Raw genomic sequence first — 18,825 nt, forward strand, 5'->3', positions numbered from 1 at the left:
ACTCATAGTAGTACATACATAACAAACCCATCAATGACTGGCGACAAAGTCTACAGGAAACTGAAGCCATCTCAGGCTGTGATCCACTTAGAACCGATTGAGACACATCTTAGTAACAATACAACTTTACTGAAGATACCTAGCTGGATAGGGAATTTACTTTTTGAGATGATGCGATAAGCATGGATTCTTTTGCGATGAGGGGATAAAGGATTATTCCATTTTAACCATTGAGTCTTTTTTTTTCAAAATATTTTTACCATTGAGTCTATTGCTATAAATACCCAACGGGTGCCTCTTCAAGTACTCATCCCATTGCACTTATATCTGCAATATCTCCTACGCTGATCTCAATCACCACCTGCTCTATCTCCATACAGGTAGCTTGTTTTTTATATCTTTTTTCTATTAATCAGTAGTAGCCAAATAAGTTATTACGTACTAGTTTGGATAAAATGTCAAGTTATACAGGCTTTTTTTTTCTTTGTACTGAAATTACTACTGATCATAAACATATTTTCCCGCTGACTTTGTGGGAATACTATATTTACTCCATGAACTAGGAGGGCAACGTGCAGATGTATAACTTTCGGTTAAAAAACCGAAACTGAACACCGAAACCGAACTAACCGGAACCGAAACCGAATACACCGAAACCGAATTAAACGAAAGAAATTTCGGTGTATAAATATGATAAACCGAATTTATAATAATAAATTCGGTTTTAGCACTCGATTAACCGAAATAAACGTTAAAACCGAAATATTGTGGAGAGAGACCAAAATCGCCCCGTCCAGCTTTCACAATGTTGTTTGTTTGTACTATTTTCTAAGCGAAGAGGCCAATACCCCGAACTTCATGCCAGATCGCATGTGTCTCCTATTCTCGTTGCAGCCACATGAAACTCCCTCGAATAAAATGCAGCCCCATGCACACTTTCGTGAAGAAAAAGGTAGCCCCATGCACGTAGCTAAGTGTATACTTAGCGTTCTTCTAATTCCATCTTTTATGTACTCGTATTTAACAAGTGCATGTTGATGTTGCTAAAAGATAAACTAGTGCATGGCTGTAGGGGTCCTACACACGGCTGTATGACTGTATGAGGTATGAGACTGTGTGCACGCGCTCAGCGGTAGTGGCTTCTCGTCACGGCGACTCGCCAAGTCTAGCTACCGCATGACATTGTACGGGCCTAGTTTTTATTTTCTACCAGCGTTCAGCTAAATCGGTTAAAAACCGAACACCGAACCGAATTCTCTGATAACCGAAGTACTGATTTGTGGAGAAACCTATGTAATTTCGGTTACCATTTCTTACTAACCGAATTCTCAAATAAACCGAGAAACCGAACCGAATTTTCGGTTAAAACCGAACGCCCAGCCCTAGATACATGCATGGTACGTAAGCACTATAAAAATAATTCCAAAGTTGAAGATTAATCAACATATAGGATTACTTTATCTTGATTAATGTTTGAGATTTTTTGTCATGCAAAAACCATCTACAATCTTAAAATCATGTACTATACCAGGTTGACTTAATATTTTTAATTTAAGGATCGACGCGGGAAAATGGCATCAGTTCAGTGTGAGATGAAGGATGTGCAACTCACTTTGGAGGAGAAAGCATGTTTAGATGAGATGATCAAGCAAGCTGAGCGTTGCTTGGAGTCTCATGAACTGTTAGCAGGTGCTTTGAAGAATCAAACAATGGGCCCCCTGAGCATTGTGGCTACCAAAATATTTGCAGGAAAGGTTGTCAGAAACTTCCCAAATCCTCTTTGCAATTTGGATGGGTTCGCCATGTCAGGCATGCCCATTAATGGTGTCAAGGCTGCTGTCGTGTATTCCGCCAAAAACAAAGCTGGTGTTGAATGTGGATGGCTCCTTGCCTTTTCCGATACCAACAATGCTACTGGAGGGAGGGTAAGTACACAATCATACACGATCTTTTACTAAACTGATTACCATTTCAGATTTTCAAAAGCTCAACTTCATAAAAAAATAAAAAATTACTAAAAAGGAAAATAGAAAGTGATGGGATGATAACACGAAACATGATTTTTTTGGGAAAAATAAACTCTTTATAATAGATGTGGTAATAAAATGTGTCCGGAATAAAAAACGTGGCATTGATTTATTTTCTTAATTCCATTAATAGTTTGAAAATTTTCTATAATTAATAATAATCTTGTCATGTTTTATTTGAAATGGGGCAGGTATTTGCTGAATGTGGCCTTAAAGGTAAATTCTGCAACATCAATTGGGCACAAGTTGAACAGAAACTGGAGAAATCTGGGACAATTGCTAAGGCGTATGACATGGAGACTGGAACCTCACTCTATGCTGGAATTTGTGGCCCTACCGGGAAATCTGTTGCTGGTGCAGTATTCCTTGGTTAAACAAGCCTGGGCAATAATGTACTAGATCTGGTGGAGAATTAAATATTGTAATAATGATGCAACAGTGTTGCTAGTAGCAATCATGTGTGATATGCTACATACTACCTTATATTTTCATGTTCATCTTTTTTTTGCACTTTGTAATAAATAAGGGCTGGGCACACCTTAGGGTGCGGACGCCAGAAGGGTTGATTAATAATAACTAGATCCACCGGATCATTATCTATTACAAATGTCCTATGATCTATGTGTGTATGTTTATTAATGTTTAGTTTGTCTAATTATGAAATCCAATGGCATTGTATCTTTGCTTTGGCATGGTTTATGCTTAGATAAAAAAGAAGGCAAAGTGGTCTTTAAAATTTGAGTTGATTTTTTACACAATCAACATTGCTATTGTATATTGCACAATGGCACAGGATAATACATCAATTCCTAGAGACGAATTTAAAAGGACAAACTTAATATAAATTCAGAGATTGTTTTTTGGAGCAACCAAGGATAGGACAGACAATTTATCTGTAAATACTTAGATAATATAGTGAATTCGCTTCTACGGTAGGTAAAACAAACATCTTAATAACCTCCTGAACTTTAGCTAATTGCAACACCCCATGTATCAGCCCATCTTGTCCATGCCACCACTCATTAATATCAACCAAGTCACCTGATAATTAGAAATTTCAACATCTAAAATATGTATTTAAAAAGTGTGTCGATATAAGTCAACCGAACATCGACAGAGCTGTAACCCACAAACATATGAAATAAGGAGCAACGGATCCCACCACGTAGTTCTATATATGATAAAGTGTCCAACAATTTCTTATGAAGATACAGTGTGTAATAGTCTAGATACTAGGCTTGGGGGCTCGCATCTTACGAATTACTAACGGTGATACAATGTGTAATAGTCTAGATACTAGTCGTGCGCAGTGGAGGAGGTTGCGCCGGAGACGGTCTCGCGCGACGACATGAGTCTCTTCAAGCTTACGGCCTGGACGTCGGACCTGAGTTCTGTTCCGGTGGGGCAGACGCTGGCGGTGCCGGAGCCGGTGGCGATGGAGGACGTGGCGTCGGTTTCCAGGACATCGTCGGTGCTCACGCTCGGCTACAAAGTGCTCATTCACATCACCGACATGGAGGAAGTCTCAGGAGAGCTGGCTAGCGCTTCCCCTAATGGCCGGCCTGGAGATCCGGAGGGAGACGTTGACGGTGGTCGCCAGAGGTTCCGCCCGCTTCCTTGGCGGCAAGGCTTTCCGGATCAACGCACCGCCGCAGGCGGCGAAGGATGGGTGGAGGGCCCACCGTCGTGGGTGGCAGTTGTGGCCTCCCCGGATTGGAGGCTGCCGGTCATGGCGGCCCCATCACCTTTGGTGGCGGTCCCTCCTCGGTCCGGTCAACAGGATTCTTCTCCGTTGGTGGCTGCTAGTGTGTCGCCTGGTGCCATAACGGTGCAGAGGCCCGTTCTGGATAAAGCTGGTTCGCTGGACCGACATGGGCAGAGGTTGCCAGAGAAGGTGTGGAGACCAATTCAAAGAGTTTCAAATCCTTCCGAAGTGGTGAAGGTGGCCGTTGATAGGGCGATAGCTGGCGAGCCGGTACATGAGGTTGGTGGTGCAGCGCCTCCGGATGCTTCGAATCAACCGCTGGAGTGGGACAGGAGGATCCCGATGTACCTTTGACAGATGGGGCCACGTTGAATCAGACGCCCATCTTTGAGCATGCGCAGGACGATCCGAGGCTGTCTGTCCCACATTAGAAGTCACCCCCTCGGGTCGTCCCCCTCCAGGCGACTCGGGGGCGCAACCCTAGCCCCTCGCCGCCACCGCCTTCCCCACCTGCCTCCCTTCCCCTCACCGTCCCCTAAGGCTGCCGCCGGCGAAGCCTGGCGCGGCCGATGATGGGGGCGGCGGGGATCCACGCATGGTCCCCTGGTGCGGCGGTGGGAGGCACGCCTCCGCGCTGGGGGGATGGTCCCGGTCCCTGCCGGTCGATGGCGGCGCGGCCTCTCATCCCGTCTTCGCCACGACCTCGCCGGGCGGGCGTTGATGGGAGCGGCGGCGCAGCTCTGGACATGGCGGCGCGACCTCTCCTACGTTCCTCGTCGCGGCCTCGCCCGGCGGGCGATGATGGAGGCGGCGGCGCGGCCCTGGATCCTGGCGATGAGGGGGCGGTGCGGTCCTCTCCTTCTTCCTCGCCTCGGCATTGCCGGGCGGGTGGGGATGGGGGTGGATCTCGTGCTCTCTGCCTCAAGGTCTGGGACCACGGCACCAAGGGTGGCGGCCCTGGATGGCGATGGAGGTAACAGCGTCGACCTGGTGGAAGGTGGCGGGCGTCAGGTACCGCTGATCGTGGCACCGTGGTGGTGGTCTTCTCTCTCGCCGGGGGAGATCGGCTAGTTGTGTGGCTAGCAGTGGCGGATCTTGCGATCCGTCACCTAGCTCCCGATGGCGAGGCGCAGCTGCCGATGAAAGCCGGCCCGGACTTCGGTCATGGCGGATGATGGCGGCGCGTTTTGTCATTACCTTGTTGAAGGCATTGTATATGCAGTCTGCGTTCTTCGCCTGGGCTGCTCCAAGGGAAACCCTAGACCCGGGTCTCCCGGATCGGACAATGGCGGCGCGCAACGCCGTTCTCTCTGTTGGGGGTATCGTTTTCGGAGAAGACAATGGATGGCGGTGGTGCTGAGGTGGAGCGGTGTGCTTTTGCTGTGTCGGCGTCGTCGAGTCGCCGTGGCATGGTGCAGTGGTGTCTCGGGACGGATGCAGTGTGATGGACACGCGCATGATGGTGGAGTCTTCTGGCGCCGTGGCGGCATCGATGGCAGGCCTGGCATGGTCAATGCGATGATCTCTCTTGAAGATGGAGTCGAGGAAGACGGCGGTAGCAACTTCTATGGCGTGTGCGTTGGCGTATGTTGAGAGTCTGCTGACTGGATGTGCTTCTCATCTCGCTATTGGGCGGCCTGGGAAGGCATTTGGTTTTTGGATGATATGAGTTGGTGAATTGTCACCCCCTTCAGCCCTCTGTAGGTTTAGCAAGGTGGCTTCGAGTTTGATCTTTTGTATTGCTCTTGTAAGGTGTTGTGAATAATAATCTAATAAAAAACCGTGTGCATCCTTTGAATGCAGAAGCTGGGGCGATATTTCCCCCATTTCAAAAAAAAACATGAGAAGTCACCATCGGAGAGCGACAACTCATCAGTTTCCTGTCGGATTCTCCGGTTCGGGATCTGGCGAAGACATGACTAATTCGTGACTACTTCGCCGTATCTATCTCGGAAGCTGAGCACACATGGTTCCCTTGGACAGGTGACACGAGAGCGGTCGATCTACCGCTGGACGGTGCGGATGGAGTGGAGGAAAGCTCCTTAATTCTGTACCCATGCACGTCCTACACTAGACCCAACAGGAACATGCAGCTCGTGCCACGTGCCCAGCATGCACAGGAGGAGGAGGAAATACAGTGTGAGGGCATGTCTAACGTGGAGGCTCTGGCCGTTGCCAAGATGAAATCCTTTTGTCCCAATATCTCAAGACGCTAGTGATTCCGCTTCTGAAGGAAATCGAGGGTGTGAAGAAGTTGAGGGCTGAGGCGGAACCCTCCACGCGTCGACACGTTACCCAGAGGCAGGCTATGGATGCGGCGGGAGCCCCGACAACTACAAAAGCTAAGAAGGCCACGGCAGCGGAATCTGTCCTGCTTAAGGCCTTGGGATTGTACCGGAGGAGCTATCAGTTAGTGAGGAAGATCACATCTTTTTTAGACAGCTCTTTGATTCGCCATTACGCGACCAGCATTTGAGGGTCATCGCTTCCATCTTTGGGAAGATAGTCCCACCAGATTTTGAGAGCTTGGAGATCACGGAGGCTTGTAGGGTGCCGGTGGCTGCCTGTTAGCCACTGGGCTTGGAGTCGGAGCAAGTGTTAGTTAATGGATATTTTCCTAGAACTACTTTGCTGGAGTGTCAGGGGATTAAACGACTTTGCCAAGAGAAGTGCTGTGAGGGAGTTCATTGAGGCTTTGCATGTGAGCATTGTTTGCCTCCAGGAGACCAAAGTAGATGTAATAGATGACTTTTTTAATGCAATGTTTGGGGCCGTCCTTCGACGGTTATGTGTACTTGCCGGCGATGGAGACGAGAGGTGGAATTTGCTCGCATGGGATAGTTCCGTAGTTTAGATTGGTAGATTCAGTTTTGACAGCTATGCGATCACTGGAGAGGTTACCACGTGGGAGAACAACTGTTGGTGGCTAACTACGGTTTATGGGCCGCATTTGACGGAGGACAAGGTGGGCTTCCTTGACGAGCTCTCTGAGAGGCGGGGCACTTTTCTCGGGCGCATGGGAGGTTGCTGGCAACTTTAACATGATCATGCACGCTGCGGAGAAGAACAATGATAACCTAGATCGTATGAATATGGCGAGGTTCAGGAGTTTTGCCCAACAACACCAATTAACGGACACTTATCTTTATTGCAGATTATATACCTGGAGTAACGAGAGGGAGTGCCTATGCTCACTAGGATCGATAAAGTGCTTGCTTCGGGGGATTCGGATTTGATGCACCCAGACGCAATCTTACAAGCCCTCTCTTCCCCGATCTCGGATCATCCTCCCATACGTCTAGCTTTGAGTGCTGCGTTTCAACCTAAAACTTGATTTTCTCTTTGAGATGTTTTGGTTAAGGATGAGGGTTTGATGAGGCCATTCGACAGGCAGACTAATGTCGGGTACCCGAAGAGTAATGCCCACATCAGTAGCCCCCGAGTGACTGGACGAAGCGAAGCTTCGGGCAGGGACTATAGGTGTCCTCATCCGAATATCTTGATTCGCCGAAGAAAATTGAGTCTTCATGCCTACTACAAGGTTGAAATAGCTTGCTATCGGATGGGCGTTCAGCGCTCCCAATGGGAGTAGCCCCCGAGTCTAGGGACGGATGTTTGCAACCGTGTGTAGACTCAGGTTGTACTACTCGAAGATCTTGCTGTCGATGCTTTTTGAACTTCCTTCATCATCCGATATGTCGGGTCTTCTAAGACTTCGGGTGAAGCCGAACAATTTGATCGTACGTAAGAATAAAGGTAACGAGCCCAGTTTTACTCGATAAATTGATGTTGTTTAACTGCCATTGGAAAAAACAACGTTACCCTACTCAGAATCAAGTCCCGGAGCTTGATCCTGGATTTGCTCGAACCTTTGGGTCGGTTCTTCTTCGAATTCCTTCGACTATTGATGCTTTTTCTTGTTTTTATCGAGGAAGCGTCCAACCCTCCCGATGGGAGTAGCCACCGAGTCCAGGGACGGATGTTTGCAACCGTGCGTTGACTTAAGTCGAGTAACCGAAAGTTGTAGATTCTTCCGGGTGTTGCTTTCATTCGAGTGTTCCACCAACGAGAGTCGATAACTTTGATGACATCATCACTGACGTGGTATCTGCGGCAACTCGATTGACAAGACGTGACCCAATGGGCCAACCCTATATCCGCACGGTCAGTTAGGAAATAACTGGTCCTTGCGCGTTGGCTGAGGCGTTTTCTCAATTCTCGTGCATCGTGAGGGTAGTGGGCCGCCGGTTTCTCTCCTCTTGTGACACGTGTGTACTTAGATTCTCGTCCACTTCTCTCGATGCCGATTTGGCGGCCACAATTTATAGTGACTTTTTAATTATAAAAAGGGAGGTGCACAGTTTAACCTTTGTACCCCTGCTTCATTGCTCATCTTCCTCCTTGCTTCCACCTCGCCATTGCTACTGCTCCCAAGAACTTCTTCAACATCATGGGAAATATTTGCCAGGCAGGTCTGGCATGTTTGCCTCCAGGCGGCCACGAGTGGTGGTTGTTGGCGCGAGATCATGTTCGGCAAGGGGACAGGAGGAAGTTTGATTCCCTGGTCATACTTTTATCGTGGATGCTTTGGAAGCAGAGAAATTCTGGGGACTTTGTCAATACTAGGGACCAGTGTAGCGTGATGCAGCTGGCTGACCGCAGCAGAGATGAATTCAGGACATGGGAGTTGGTGTTCTTCGGAGGGAGAAGGAGGGTAGCGAGAGAGTAGCTTAGTGTGTGAGTTTGGAGGGGTGTGTGGGTGTGTTGGTGTCCTAATCCAAACCATTTGATCACAAATGGTTTTTGGATCTCTTGTAATTGAGTTTCTACCTTCTATAAAGATAGGGTACGCTATTGGCATGCTCTCGAAAAAAAAGTATTACTACTTGCTTCATTAAAATAATTCATGATGACATTTACGTATCTGGGTCTGCCATGAAATAATTCAATATACACAGTACCATCACTAAATAATTGAAATAAAACAGATATAAAGGACTCGGATATTCAGTTATTTGCAAATCCAAACCATATAATTATAGGCATTAAACATTCAAGATTAAGAAAGTACCCTTCTGTATAATAAGATAGTTGAATTGGCACCTGAATACCTGATCATAGAGGTGAAGTAGTACATACGCTGAAATGTCAAGTAAAAGATGTAAAATTCTATTATCACTGAGTTGAAAGAAAAACCACAAACAATTAAAACTAATCAGCTTCAGACCCAGATAGCCAAAAGCATAATGGCACACCTCCAAATAATAAAGAAAAGTTATTATGAAATAATTCAATATAAATATTAAGCCTTCCTGTAGAAAAAAAAGCGGTTTAGGTTACCAGATCAGTGAGTAAGGGTCGGACAGGCCATCTGACATCTTAATTAGGTAGGTGACTTGAAGGTTCAGATGCTGACGCTATTTCTTTTGGGAAATGATCTATTTCCTTCGGAGGTTGGAGGGCTCGCAACCTCCGGGTCCTGGGTCGTTGGATGGACTCCACACGCGACGGTTCCCTTCCACACGCCCAAAAATCTATCCATCGCTCCCATCCCCGACCTGTCCTCAAAAAAAAAAAAACTACTCCCCCGACCTGTACACCATCTCGTCGGTCGGCCTCGAGGTGTAGAATGCGGCAGCCTCCGGCCCCCGCGACGAGCGGCCTCGATGGAGGGCGCCTCCGCCTCCGGCCTCGGGACGGCGCCGCCGCCTCCGGCCCCCGCGACGGCGGCCTCGATGGAGTGCGTGTCCGTACGCCAGTACCCTTCCCGGCGACCGCCGGCTATGACGGAGCACGCCGCCTCCTTCTCCACGAGGACCGCAGGTCTCTATTCCGCGCGACGCAGCCTCCGTCCACCGCGACGGCCGCCGCCTTCATCCGCGCAAGCTCGTGCCCGCCCCGGTTACCTCCTGCGCCGAGGCACCCGCGCCCGCCCCCGCCATGTTCCTGTTCCTCCTCGGACTTCGCCGCATTCTCAAGCCTCACCGCGCCGCCGGTGGAATTCGATCGCGGCGAGGTTGCTGGACTTGATGGTGGGTTGATCCTGGCGAGCCCCTTCCTACCAGCCGATGTCCAGGGCCCCACGCTCCTCTCCCGCCACACCCTCGTGCTCTTCCGCTTTTTTCTGCCACCATGGAGCGGCCAGGGCAGAGGAGGCCGGCGTGGGAGCCTCCCCAAACGAGCAGCACGGGGGCTCATGGGCAGCAAGGCGGGGCTCCACCCAGGGCGCACGCGGTTGACCGACGCTGTCCAGCGCCGCATCCGTTCCTGTCCATGGCTCCACTTCCACCGACTACGCCCCGGCGGACGGAGCTACAAAGGCTGCCACGTGGAGCTGCAAACAAAGAGTGGCGATGCTGCAAATGGTACGCGATGGAGCTATAAAATGTGAGTGGGGATGCTGCAATCCGTCAGCGGCGATGCTGCAAAAGGTCAGCAGATGTGCTCCAAACTCATCGACAATGCTACCAACCATCAGTGGCGGTGCTGCAAGAAGCAACTGACGGCGCTGCTAGCCGGAGTAGGGATGTTGTCGGCGGTGTGTCGACGAGTAGTTGATGATGCTACAATACTATATTTGTTTTGCTGCAAATATTCTATAATTTTGCCACAATGGAGGAAGAACCGGGGCTTCATGGGGTCTAGCCATGGTTGCTGAGATGATGACACCATTTTGCGAGCGCCAAGGGCTACAACTGGTTGCTGCTAGCGCTACCAACGACGGCTGCCGATGCTGCAAATTGTGGCTGCATGTGCTACCAACTGCAGCCGCGTGTGCTATCAACATCGATGGGCGGTGCTGCAAATGGTGGTTGCGTGTGCTACCAATGGCGGTCGGCGGTGCTACAAACGGCGGTTATCCGTGCTGCAAGGAGTTAAGCGGTGGTGCTGCCATTGGCGGGCATCGTTGCTATAAAGGAGGTCTCTGGCGAAGTATCGTGCTACGGCGAAGTACGGTGCTACCACTATTAGTGGCGCTACTGCAAGAAGAAAATAAAATGGCGGAACGGGCTGCCCCACTTGGAATGCTGCCGATGGTGCCGGCAAGGAGTAATTCACAATGCTACAATTGTAATTTTTTTGTGCTACAAATGATATGTGGTTCTGCTGCTTTAGTATAATTTTTTGGTACGAGGTCTCCGGCGAGTCTTTTCTTTTTTATTTCTAAACGAACCGTTTTCTGCTTCAATGAAGCAAAAGCGGGTACTTTTTTTGCTGCGACGAAGCAAAAACTGGGCCTCCAGTTAGATTTGTGTTCAAGTGGTCTTTTCTGTTTTTTCCATACTGAACCGTTTTTTGCTTCAATGAAGCAAAAGCGGGCATTTTTTTGCTGCGACGAAGCAAAATCAGGATTTAGCCTAAAAGTGGACACGTGTCGGTCTGTGAAGCAGGAGGCTGGAAGGACTTGGTGCCTCCGAGGGATTCCTAGCGCTTCCCATTTCTTTTGCACTTTTTGGACCAAACATGCAGACAACAGATCAAAATAAGTTGATTTAAATAGTAAATAACATACTTATTGTTATTATTATTATTATTATTATTATTATTATTATTATTATCATCATCTACAAATATTCCCTCTATTCAGCAATAAGTGTCCTAGATTTTGTCTAAAATCCCATGTATTAGAATCTAGATGCATTTTAATGTTTAGGTATATGGGAATCTACGCAAATCTGTGACACTTGTTTCCGAATGGAGGGAGTAGCACTAATGAGGAAGATTGGATAAGTGGCTCCAATTAAGGTAGCAATTAATTGTAATAGTTATGGATGCACATGTCTATTTCTGTTTTAGTTAAAAATATTTGGATTTACATATTGCTTCAAGAAATATTTTTCCTTGATAAGTAAGAGGTGGGTAAATTAGATAGGCCCTATCTATATCTCTTATAAAGCAAAACTTCACAAGAGGATCATTTAAGTTGTCTATCTTAACATGCAACATATCCACATCATAAAAATTGTTTTAGCCCTTGGATTTACTAGGTTGATCTAGCAACAACCGTTTGATCTAGACATAAAGGGTCCTCCCACCGTACAACATGCATTAGCGCATCTAAGCTGTTGTTAATCTCGTGGTCATCAATTAATTGTAGCATGCATGCACCGGCAACTGATTTTCGCTGCTTTGTGCATTCGATCCAGCTCAATCGTTCCCTGTTCTTAACCTCTCCTTAATTATAAGAAACAATTATGTCACAGTACTCACATTTCTAGGTATGCAAAACATAAAGTATGGTGTTTATAAACTAGGACCTACAAGCTGTTAAGGTTCCTACGGAAATAGTTGAATTTGAAAAGGTCAAAGTCAGTTAATTTCACTGAACTTATCTTGTTCTATGTCTAACGTATTATCTCCAAACAACACAATGTTCCAAAAAAAAATATCTCAGTATGTACAACTTTTCCGATATCCAATAATTTAATTTCACATGTTCCCGCCACAACGCGCGGGGATGCTCCTAGTTAATAATCAATTCATTCGGGCAACTAAGTCCAAATAGCGAACGGGTTAGGACTCAAATAACTTTAAAACCTGCAAGTGCTCAACAAGTAGCATGTCTAGTTAAGCAAGATTCAGGCATCCCTCCATAGAGGCCGATCTTCAGGAAGGTCATCCCGCACCCCGCATAGTGACGCGAGCGAGCTAGGAATCAATTCCGCAAGTGGTGCGAGCGATCCAGGAAGAGAAGCATGTCGTTTCGTTTCGATTTAGCGCATCTGAACGGCTTAAAAGTGGAAGGGTACATGTTTCCTTCTTTATTATGTATAGTTGTTGTCTTTTTTCTATGTTGGACTTTCGGACGAAAGTAAAGAAAATTCTCCTGTAAAGAAAAGTACCCCAAGTGCAAAATTTCCGTGCGGAGTACAAGTAGAAAAGTACTTGTATAGTAAAACACGAGGTGCTTCGTACACTACAAGTATGCATAATATCGAGAAGTACAAATCACGAAGTACACAGAAGATCAGTACAAGTATAGAGAATACAAAGTACAATTACATAAAATTCCGAGTACAAATACATAGAAGACAAAGTGTAAGTACACAAAATATGAAATACAAGTACACTCACCAAAATACACTATCCAAAAGTACACCTCACTCACATGTAGTACATTTGAACTACAACCTGGATACTAGTATAATAAAAATAAAGTATAAAATAGAGTAAATCCAATTTCCCCGAAGTACAAGGGAGTGGCGTTTTAGCACCCGGGAGCATATGCTCCCGGTTTTTAAACTTCGGTTAAATGCATTTTTAAAATGTTGAAAAATTTGAACACAAAATTTAGTTGATACATCTTAAAATTCTACATGTTCAAAAAGTGGTTTCACAGAAAACCGACATTTTGAGTGCTATCCGTAAAAAACACAAATTTTTGTGTAAAAAAAGTTGTGTACGAGACGTTTTATTTGTTTTTTTACACAAGTCACAAAAAATGTTGTTTTTTCGCAAGACTTGATGTGCGTACGTAAAATATTGATACGTAAGCGAGAAATTTTTTGTTTGATTTTTTTGAATATTTCAAAAAAAAATTCCGATGGCAGGAGCATATGCTCCCATGTGCCGAATTGAATTTCTCCGAAGTACAACCTAATTCAAATCTGACTACATTTACAAGGGGACGTAAATCATCTCGCAAGCAGCGGCTGTGATGGAAGATGGAAAGTGGATGGACGAGGAAATAATTTGTTTGGAAACATAAATAATTTGTTTAGAAATTCTGCATCTCTTTATCCCTACCTTCCTCCTCCAGTTGCATGTGTTGCAAGAAATTATGCTCCGAAGTTGGATGAGGCGGTGTGGGTACTTCTACTCTGGATGCTGCATTGGCTTTATTCTTCTGCCTAGTCTACCTCTCAAGCCTTTGTTGCTCCAGACTAGTTACCTCCTACCGCTTGCATTTCCCTCTAACCCTATGAAACAATGTAAGAACTAATTATTCCACTATAATACAAATGTACACTGAGTTCGGCTCCATGTATAGTGCTGGTCAAGCAATTAAATCAGAACCATTATGGTTCTTGTGAGTATGTACTCTCACTTATTTTGGCATGGTGCGCAAGCATTACAATAAACATTACTACACTACAATACGTTATAGGTCAGGTCTATTGATGAGGGAGCTCCTCGGCAATGCTCACCATGAGGGGCTTAGGGTTGACGGAATTCTGCAAGCTAACACGAGACATTGGATACCAAACGAGCAGGGGAGAGATTTACCCAGGTTCGGGGCCCTCTATGAGGTAAAACCCTTACTTCCTGCGTGTTTGAGCTTGATTTGTTGAGCAGAACAGGTTACAATGGGGTAGCCGATAGACTACTATTCTTGACTCGCCGGGAGGCAAGGATTCTAGGGTTTGTGTACGCTAAGTTGCGATGGTTTCGTGTGTATTGTTCTCCCGTTCGGCAGGCTCTCTCCTGGTCCTTATAAAGAAGGCCAGGTCCCGAGAGTCTAGTCCGAACTCCACTAGGTTACATTGAGATCTAAACTAAACCTTCCTTTATCGATGTCTTCTTACCTTGTTCGTCAAGAATCCTTCTTCTGGTAGGTTTCCTTCGTTGCAACCATCGTACGGGCCCACCTTGGTCTTGGATAATCTTTGTGGGCCCCTAGGGACCAAAGGAGGTAGACTAATGTCGGATACCCGAAGAGTAATGCCCACATCAGTAGCCCCGAGTGACTGGACGAAGCGAAGCTTCGGGCAGGGACTATAGGTGTCCTCATCCGAATATCTTGATTCGCCGAAGAAAATTGAGTCTTCATGCCTACTACAAGGTTGAAATAGCTTGCTATCGGATGGGCGTTCAGCGCTCCCAATGGGAGTAGCCCCCGAGTCTAGGGACGGATGTTTGCACCCGTGTGTAGACTCAGGTTGTACTACTCGACGATCTTGCTGTCGATGCTTTTTGAACTTCCTTCATCATCCGATACTGTTGATATGTTAGGTCTTCTAAGACTTCGGGTGAAGCCGAACAATTTGATCGTACGTAAGAATAAAGGTAACGAGCCCAGTTTTACTCGATAAATCGATGTTGTTTAACTGCCATTGGAAAAAACAACGTTACGCTACTCAGAATCAAGTCCCGGGGCTTGATCCTGGATTTGCTCAAACCTTTGGGTCGGTTCTTCTTCGAATTCCTTCGACTATTGATGCTTTTTCTTGTTTTTATCGAGGAAGCGCCCAACCCTCCCGATGGGAGTAGCCACCGAGTCCAGGGACGGATGTTTGCAACCGTGCGTAGACTTAAGTCGAGTAACCGAAAGTTGTAGATTCTTCCGGGTGTTGCTTTCATTCGAGTGTTCCACCAACTAGAGTCGATAACTTTGATGGCATCATCACTGACGTGGTATCTGCGGCAACTCGATTGACAAGACGTGACCCAATGGGCCAACCCTATATCCGCACGGTCAGTTAGGAAATGACTGGTCCTTGCGCGTTGGCTGAGGCATTTTCTCAATTCTCGTGCATCGTGGGGGTAGTGGGCCGCCGGTTTCTCTCCTCTTGTGACACGTGTGTACTTAGATTCTCGTCCACTTCTCTCGATGCCGATTTGACGGCCACAATTTGTAGTGACTTTTTAATTATAAAAAGGGAGGTGCACAGTTTAACCTTTGTACCCCTGCTTCATTGCTCATCTTCCTCCTTGCTTCCACCTCGCCATTGCTACTGCTCCCAAGAACTTCTTCAACATCATGGGCAAGAAAAAGGATGCCGCATCTACCGGCACAACCGCGAGTGCCGCTAGGTCCAGGGCGGCTACCGCCACGTGCATATCCGGCGCCGCCACCAAAAAATCCCCAATGTGAATGGGTGGCCTCTTCTATCACAAAGCGTGATGAGAAGAAACCGAGGACTTTGGGACTAATCTTTGCCAACGAGTCAGACATCATCTTCCCAGGTTCTGATTCTCGCCACAAACCTCCCGCTGGTTACAGAGTCATGTTCCCGGCGTTTCTGCATCGTGGGTTGTCCCTCCCAGCCCACGAATTTCTTCGATGCCTTCTTTTTTTCTTATGACATTCAGCTTTGGCAGTGATACGTCCATTTTGCATCACTATTTTATATCATAATTTGCTGTTATTCACTGATATATTTCATATTTAGAGATGATACTTATGTTATTTCATCTATTTTGCATGTTTCGTGATCATTGGAGAATTATTCACCGGAGTCAGGATTCTGCTGGAAAAAGCACCGTCAGGACACCATATTTCGGAAGATCAACAATTGACGGAAATTATACGGAAAATCCTATTTTTCCAGATGATGAAGGGAGCCAAAAGGAGGAGCCGAGAGGGGCCGTCATGGCCCCCCCATATGCCGGCACGGGCCCAGGCCTAGCCGCGCCGCCTTGTGGGGAGGGAGCCCACAGCCCCCTCTGGTCGCCTCTCCTTCGCGTACTTCTTCGTCCTGAAAACCTAAGCCCCGGGGAGTTACGGAGAATTGACAGAGCCGCCTCTGCGGGGCGGAGAAACACCAGAGAGAAAAGAGCTCTCCGGCGGGCAGGAATCCGCCGGGGAAATTCCCTCCCGGAGGGGGAAATCGACGCCATCGCCATCGTCATCGAGCTGGACATCATCTCCATCATCATCATCATCATCTCCATCATCTACACAGCCATCTCCACCGCTGCATCTCGTCACCGCTGTAACGATTTGGGTTGGATCTTGATTGTTTGATAGGGGAAACTCTTTCGGTGTTGATTACTATTTGTTATTGATGCTATTGAGTGAAACCATTGAGCCAAGGTTTTTGTTCAGATTGTTATTCATCATCATATCACCTCTGATCATGTTCCATATGATGTCTCGTGAGTAGTTCGTTTAGTTCTTGAGGACATGGGTGAAGTCTAAATGTTAGTAGTGAATTATTGTTGAGTAGTATTCAATGTTATGATATTTAAGTTGTGGTGTTACTCTTCTAGTGGTGTCATGTGAACGTCGACTACATGATACTTCACCTTTATGGGCCTAGGGGAGTGCATCTTGTATTCGTTTGCTAATTGTGGGGTTGCCGGAGTGACAAGCAACCTAAACCCCCGTTAGTATATCGGTGCAACGAGGATTGCAGGATCTCAGAGTTTAAGGCTGTGGTTAGATTTATCTTAATTACTTTCTTGTATTTGCGGATGCTTGCAAGGGGTATAATCACAAGTATGTATTAGTCCTAGGAAGTGCGGTGCATTAGCATAGGTTCACCCACACAACACTTATCAAAACAATGAAGATTAATCAGCCGTATGAAGCGAAAGCACTAGACCAAAATCCCCGTGTGTCCTCAAGAACGTTTGGTTATTATAAGTAAACAAACTGGCTTGTCCTTTGTGCTAAAAACGATTGGGCCACTCGCTACAATTATTTTTCTCGTATTTTATTTACTTGTACTTTATTTATCTGCTATATCAAAACCCCCTGAACACTTGTCTGTGAGCATTTACAGTGAATCCTTCATCGAAACTCGCTTGTCAACACCTTCTCGCTCCTCGTTGGGTTCGACACTCTTATTTATCGAAAGTACTACGATACACCCCCTATACTTGTGGGTCATCAAGACTATTTTCTGGCACCGTTGCCGGGGAGTGAAGCGCTATTGGTAAGTGGAATTGGTAAGGAAACTTTTACTGTACGTGCTGATTTTTGTTTCTGCTTGCTGCTATAAGTCATTATGGAGAGATCCTCCCTTGAATTTCTATTTGGGAAATCTACTACTACTGCAACGGTAGTGGATGAGGCGCCAGGTGAGGAAGTAATACCATATAAAATACCTATGAAAATTATTGAACGTGTTGTGGATAACCGCTATGAAGGGGATGGAACTGTTCATCCTCGAGATCATTTACTGTTTTTACATGAATTATGCGGGTTATTCAAATGTGCAGGTATTTCAATGGATGAAGTTAGGAAGAAATTATTTGTTATGTCGCTATCTGGTAAAGCGGCGCATTGGTATAAACTGCTGAAGGATGGGCGTTCTCTTGATTGGAAGGATATTGTGCCTCTATTTTACTCAAAATTTTATCCTCCAAGTGAAATTCACAAAGACCGCAACCGTATATATAATTTCTGGCCTCATGATGGAGAGAGTATTGCCCAAGCGTGGGGGAGATTGAAGTCTTTAATGCTCAAATGCCCCATTCATGAGCTTCCTGGTAATATTATTATTGATAATTTCTATGCAAGACTATCTTTTCAAGATAAAACCTTGCTGGATACTTCTTGTTCTGGATCATTCACGCGCAATAAAGAAGAGTTTAAATGAGACCTTCTTGATCGAATCCAAGAAAATACTGAAGGATGGGAGAACGACAAAGGTAGAGTGTCAGGTATAAATTCTAATTATGAATGCATTGAAGCTTTTATGGATACTGATGAATATCGTAATATAAGTGCTACATATGGTCTTGACTCTCAAGTTGTTGCAAATATTTATAAAGCCTTTGCCTCTCATTTTGAATTGCCTAGGAAGAATTTTGATAAGTATCATGAACCATATAAAGATAAAACTGATCCACCTAAAAGTAAATGTATTGAAATTAAAACTGTTGATCATGTTCTTCCTGAAGCTTATATTGAAAAACTCCTTTCCCTGCTAAAATGAAGGAGTATTCTGTTATAACTAGTGTAGTTAATAAAAGTGCAAAGAAACCCATAGAACCTGAAGAACAAATAAAAGTTGAACCTCGTCGTTGCAATAGTTAAAGATCTTGTGACCGAAAATGTGGAAGATGGTCATATTATTTTTTTGTGAAGATGCTTCTAATATTGTTTCGCATCCTAATAAGTCTATGAAAGCCGATGTTCTCGTGCTCTCTCGTTCGAATTGGTGATCATTGCTATTATGGTTTATGCGACATTGGTGCAAGTATTAGTGGCATTCCTTATGAGCTCTACACGGAAATTATGCACGAAATTGGTTCTTGTGAACTTGAAGACATTGATGTGGTTATTCGGCTAGCTAATAGAGAAACTATCTCTCCCATTGGTATTGTTCGAGATGTTGAAGTACTATGTGGTAAGATTAAATATCCTGCTGACTTTTTGGTGCTTGGTTCTGCTGCTAGTAAGTTCTGTCCTATTATTTTTGG

The 18,825-nt window shown here is 45.8% G+C and overlaps 1 protein-coding gene across 1 annotated transcript; it reads left to right on the forward strand.

Annotated features, from left to right (window-relative positions):
- Nucleotides 1-320: 320 nt before the first annotated feature.
- Nucleotides 321-2,524, forward strand: LOC124666263. The gene is made up of 3 exons (XM_047203607.1): nt 321-380; nt 1,557-1,925; nt 2,219-2,524. The coding sequence occupies exons 2-3, from the start codon at nt 1,572-1,574 to the stop codon at nt 2,399-2,401; spliced, it is 537 nt and encodes a 178-aa protein (XP_047059563.1). The 5' UTR covers nt 321-380; nt 1,557-1,571; the 3' UTR covers nt 2,402-2,524.
- Nucleotides 2,525-18,825: the final 16,301 nt, after the last annotated feature.

The sequence above is a fragment of the Lolium rigidum genome, chromosome 6, assembly GCF_022539505.1.
Source record: "Lolium rigidum isolate FL_2022 chromosome 6, APGP_CSIRO_Lrig_0.1, whole genome shotgun sequence".
Lineage (NCBI taxonomy): Eukaryota > Viridiplantae > Streptophyta > Magnoliopsida > Poales > Poaceae > Lolium > Lolium rigidum.